The sequence below is a fragment of the Meleagris gallopavo genome, chromosome 5, assembly GCF_000146605.3.
Source record: "Meleagris gallopavo isolate NT-WF06-2002-E0010 breed Aviagen turkey brand Nicholas breeding stock chromosome 5, Turkey_5.1, whole genome shotgun sequence".
Lineage (NCBI taxonomy): Eukaryota > Metazoa > Chordata > Aves > Galliformes > Phasianidae > Meleagris > Meleagris gallopavo.
This window is the reverse complement of record NC_015015.2, coordinates 17047804-17053803: the sequence shown is the minus strand read 5'-3', so window position 1 is coordinate 17053803 and position 6000 is coordinate 17047804. Positions and strand designations below refer to the sequence as shown.

At 36.0% G+C, this 6000-nt stretch overlaps 1 protein-coding gene across 1 annotated transcript in view; it reads left to right on the top strand.

The window, feature by feature from the left end:
• Window positions 1-6000, top strand: part of SHANK2 (SH3 and multiple ankyrin repeat domains 2) — a 333770-nt gene that overhangs the window by 294969 nt on the left and 32801 nt on the right. The window contains exon 20 of the mRNA XM_031553489.1: window positions 1555-1635. Within this exon, the coding sequence (XP_031409349.1) occupies window positions 1555-1635 (81 nt within the window). The remainder of the gene's footprint in view (window positions 1-1554; window positions 1636-6000) is intronic.

Below are 6000 nucleotides of genomic sequence, written 5' to 3'. Positions count from 1 at the left end.
GAAAAAAAAAAATGGAATTTTCCACTATTTCTTTCACCTTAGATGCTTCTTGACCTGCTCAGGTAAAAGTTACTCTGGGAAGTTATTAGAATCAGAGAATCATAGAATGCCTTGAGTTGGAAGGGACCTTAAAGATCATCCAACTCCCTTTCTGTGTTCAGAGCTGCCCTCCATCAGCTTAGGCTGCCCACGGCTCCATCCAACCTGGCCTTGAACACCTCTAGGAATGGGCACTCACAACTTCTCTGGGTAGCTGTGCCAGTGCCTTACTGCCTCTGACTAAAGAATTTCCTCTTAATATGTAATCTAAATCTATTCTCTTATCCTATCGTTATCAGACGGTGTCAATAGTCAGCCTTGCTTCTGTTTATAAGCTCCATTAAGTACTGGAAGGCCCATTTCTCAAGCTGTCCAGGTCTCTCTGGATGGCATCCCTTCCTTCTGTTGTATCAACTGCACCACTCAGCTTGATGTGGTCTGCAGAGTTGCTGATGGTGCAGCTTCCCTCAAAAATTTGTTGTCTCTTTTTTCATCGGGCAAGAGCAGACTGGATTTAATATGTGTAGCACTTTTGTAGTATGTACTGTATGTCTGGCACTGAACTCGTGCTATGTTTTTGTGCTCTCATGACATACTTTTGTTCAAATCTCTGTGAGAGGATGATAGAGCTTGACAGGGAAAAGATGATGCTTATATGGTGTATATAGGTGATACGAGAAGACAGTTGTCTACTTCCCTCTCTCACACTTTCTTCTCCTCAAACTGTTTGCCACATTTAGTCAGAATAGTGTAGCATGGTGTATGTTATGGATACTTCCGAATCCTTGATGTTTTTCCTAGTATCCAAGTGCCATTTCTGTTTCCTGGACAACTCCAGCTTTCCTACCAACATTGCCAGAATCTTTTCTGAAGTTACTCCCCTTTTTGAACCTGAATGGATTATATCAATATGTTGTCTGGTTTGCTACATTTGAAACTAGCAGAAAACATTTAACATCAGGATACTAAAACAGATGCTGGTTCTGAGCTAAATGATTGCCTTGATATTTTAAGCTTTACTTTGTCTTGTTTATCCCAAAGATCACCTTTTTTTCTCTTGTCTCACTGTAACTATAAAGATAAATGTGAATCTTCTTTCTTATATTTCTGAGATTTCTGAAATTAATCTGACAGAGGTTGGCTGGTCTCCAGGAGATTTTTAGCTGTGTACATTTCTTAGCAGGAGGGGCAAAACTGCTGGGAGGCACTTTCTCTAGAAAGTCTTCTTTCTACTAAAAAATAGAAGGGCACAGTTATTTAGCTTTAACTGTTTCTATGTATCCTGTTACATAAAAGCTTACGGATGTGTCAAACAACCTACACTAAAAGTAGAAACAGTACAGAAATCCAGTACATGAAAAGCATCTCAGGGTTTTTCCTCTGCGTGTATGTATTTAATATTACCTTATTTAATGTGACATATTATTTTAAATAAATCAGAAATTGTGTATGTTAATATAGTGGTTTAGAGAGGTTTATTTACTTATACTGTCTATCATTCTGTTTAACGCAAAGCCCCACCACCTCCTAAGCGAGCTCCAACCACTGCACTGACCTTGCGGTCTAAGTCAATGACCTCAGAGCTTGAAGAGCTTGGTAAGAAAGTGTTTTTTGACAAGCATGCTGGGATAAAGAAATGTAAATATATATATATATATGTATGTATGTTAAATTGATTTATAAGAATTGCAATGTGTACAGTATATAGAGCAGAAAGGGTTGTAAGAATGCTGCATCTTTGGAGAGTTCAAATATGCATGAATTGCATGAATAATTTTTTTTTTTATACTTGTGCCTTTACTGCTATGCAAGAGAATGTTGATACATTTTTATGCATCATCGAAGTTTGGCACATTTACTAAAGAATAATGCCGTATCTTATTTTGTTAGCTTTGCTTTCTACATTTTCAGTTCATCTAATATTGTTTTATTTTAAATTTCTGTGGCCTCTCATTAGTGGATAAAGGTAAGCTGCCAGAAGCTGTTGTTAAAAAGCTGACAGTGTTAAAGCAGCTTCAACTTCAACTTGTTTTCATTAGACTAATCTGAAAAAGTGCATATTATTATATCACTTTGACTTCTCTGCATGAAATAAGCTTAATTCTTCTTGCTACTGGTAATAAAAAAGTGTTGAGCATTCAGTCTTTTATTCACTAGTTTTAAGAAATGTGATGGGCAATTCCTTGAACATTCACATTCTAAATGTGCATAATTCTTTGGGAATTTTGATTAGTTTTATAGAAGTGAAGAAAGTAATTGTTCTTTTCTTCCTGAATTTAAACTATTAGATCATTAAAAAGTAGAATTTTTGCAGGTAGACTAAAGAATATGATATGAATGGACTGTATATAACAAGATAAATGCCCAGTGTGTATTTATGTTTTGTTATTTCACCAGAATAGTCTGTTTAGCAAGCAGCACTGCGTACCTCACTGCAGAGTAATACAGTCTATCACACAGTAATGCTCATTTAATTACTTACATTTTGTAAAAATTTTTATTTTTGTCATAGATTCATATGAAGGGAAACATGAAAGAATCTAGACATTGAGGATAAATGGCCACACTTTTTTCCCTATGAGTCAATTTTTTCTGGCACAGATGGACCCCACCCATTCATTAGCGAGTCAGAAGACACATGATTTCAGTGGGAGCTCTGACAAACAAAGGGCTGCAGAAGTGATTATGGTCTTCTCTGAGGCATAACAAGCTAATGAAGACCAAAATTTAACATTCCGATAATTTATCCCTGACAGATCTCAGAAAATTTGTTTTGTCTATGCTAAGGACCTCAGGAACCTGAGTAAAGGTTTCAGCAGTTTGTGAATGCTCCTTAATTTTTCTTCCAGGATTGAAATGTAGAATATTATTTTTGAAGCCAATTTTTTTTTTTTTTTTTTGAGGTATTTTGATTTGTTTTCCTTGCATGGAGTGCTATGTAACTTTGCTGACTTATCAATAAGCTTTTCCGAGGAGACAGGAGTATTTAGGTATCATTTTTCCCCCTTCCTTTTTTCCCTTCTCCAAATCACTTTCAGACTAAGAGTATTTTTGTATTTCTCTTACTTTTCAATCTTACGTAGTAGGTGCTGTTACTAAAACAGAGAGAAGCAGCACTCTTTTCTAGAGGAAAATCACTTCTTAACAGTAACATCACTCTTGTAATGAAAAGCATTATGCTTTAGCTTATTTGTCCCCTAATTCAGAGTATAGTATTTGACCTGCTGTGTTCTCTTCGGCTTGTAGATACCACTGCATCTCTTGTGATTAGCAGCCATGGGATATGAGTCTTTAAGTGAATTTCCCATCTGTATCATCATCTAGATGGGCAAATATTACCATGGCAAGACTTTACTATTCTGAAGATTATTTCTGAAGCATGCTCCAGAAGTTTATGTCCCCTAATAAAGCTATAGTAATACTGGAGCATAACAGAATATTTTCTTCCAAAAGCCTGTAAATACCAGTTCCAAGTGATTCTCTAAACATTTACCACCTTAGCAAACTATGACTATGACTTCTGTTATAAATAGCAACGTCTGTTGGTCTACCTATTTTGATATTTGTCCTGTAAAAGGACTACTAGCAGAAGGAAAAAGAATTCTTGAATTGCACAAAAATCAAATGGATTTCCAAGAAGAAAACATTTTCACTCATTGATTTAAAATTGTCTTCTGATGTAAAACATAAATTGTATGTGTGTATATATATAATTTACATATCTTTATATGTATATGTGTATATATTGGACATCTGTATGAACTATGAGAACACCCACATTTTTATGACTATTAAACAATGCAATGAACATTTTTTTCATAATATATGTATATATACAAACTAAATAGAAAATACATATGGATGAACACTGTGGATGTTCTCATCAATATATGTGTAATCTTTTTTCTGAACTGAAGAAGCTCGTGGTCTCAATAATGTCTTGTGGCAAAGAATTCCACAGGCTGATTATGTGCTGTGTACAAACGTTCTTTTTTATTGGTTTTGAATGTGATGCCTTTAATTTTATTGAATGTCCCTTGTTATGTAGTATAAGAAAAAGGAAAACAGAAATTCCCATTTTGTTTTCCCTTAGAGTATATACTTTTTTCTTCAGTTTTCCTAGCTAGGCTAAATGACGTGATTTATTTATTTATTTATTTTTAATTTATTTACCTTGCAGTCTTCACAGTCATATCCTTTGCCTGGCTTTGAACTTACAGTGTTGCTGACATGTTTTGAGCTACCCTGTTCCCCATAACACTTAGCAGACCATCTCAGTTATTCTCTTTCAGTTGAGTTAATCCAAATGATGGCAGAGAACATATGAGAGTGATTCCTTTCCGTTTCAATCTGAAAAGGCATTAAAATGCCCTAGTATTATAATGTTAAAGCTTTGATATCGATAATTTGCCCCAGCTACTACTTCTTAAAAAACAATTTAGAGAAAAGTTGTGCATATATCCCTACCATATGCTGGGGAGCAACTTCTTATAGCTCAAATCTAAACCCTGATAAACTGGGCTTTTGCCAAGCCATTTATCTAGAGTGGTTTCATAGATACATGCATAGTATAGGTTAGCAGAGAGAGGCTGACGTATTAAATGGAAGAAAAATGTTTATGCTCAAAGTAACAGACAAGGATTTAGCGTATAAAATTATCTTCAGAATTGATTCACAGTTCATTCCCTTTCTGTTTCCAAGCTTCAGTACGGAAGAAGAAGGGTAAGGGGAAGCATTTTGTCTCTTGTTTAACCTGTTTCTCACCTTTCCATAGTGGAGGATAATAACATAATGTAAATGTTGGCATATGGTCCAGTTTATTTTATGGTGTCAAACGTACATTAGTTATTGTATATGTTTTTTAGTTACTTAGTTAACAAATTGCACACACACTAAGAACTCAAGCAGAAGACTACATTTGAAAATATTCCCCACATTCCTTCCTTTTGTCTCCTTTCCTTCATCTTGCCTTTCTTTCCTTCTTTCTATCCAACTCTTTTCCAAACCCTTCCATTTCATCTCCTCACAGTTACTGTGCTAACTGGCAGCCACTGAGAGTACATGGCCAGTAACACATCCTCAGTGTAGTCCTACGTTAGTGATTTCACTTGTCTTTTTGATGGCCAAATGTTACTCACGTAACCACACTGTCTCTATCTCAGGAAGTAGGGATCTTGCACACAACACTTGAATTTTTGACCTGGAGAAATGCTGCTCTGCACAATTTTAAGTTTTTATATAACATCTTCCACACTGTCCCGTATGCATGGAGTGCCGACCCCGAACTGATTCATAAGGCCAGTACCTTTTCCCTGAAATCTCTCCTTAAGACCCGCTTCCCCTATGATCCCTATTAAGCAATCATCTCAGTAATGATGGCTAGGCAGAGGAACAGGTAGATGACATAGTGATGATATTTTAATAGTTTTTATAAATGTAACTGCATATATATGTATACAACTTTGTTTGTGTTTAGTTGTATTTTTCCATACTCCTGTATGTCATTTTGCTTTCTTAGATTGTAAGCTCCTAGGAGCAGGGACTGTGCCATTCACACGTTTTCATGATGTCTAGCCCAAGGAAGAGCCTTAAACCTCTCTGGGCCCCTAAGTGGTAGCTGGTAAAACAGTCTGTGTGCTGCTCTTTGACAAAGCTCAGTATCCCTGAAGGGAAGGGTAGGCTGTAGGCAGAGCATCTCAGCAGTGAAGCTTTTGCTTTTTAATATTAAACAAAATCAGGTTATTTATTTTCTTCTACTTATTTTTCTCTTCCTTCCTGACCTCCTTTCAGGTCACTAATAGAAATTCAGCTAGTGGTATTTTCCATTCTTGATTCAGAAAATGTGCCAAATAAACCCCATTGCTACTGGTATGTTTTGGCAGCTTATAAAAGTCTTTACATTGTTATAGTAGCTATCTGTAAAGCAAAATGGAGTTTTCTGGGTCATAGGTGAGGGAGACA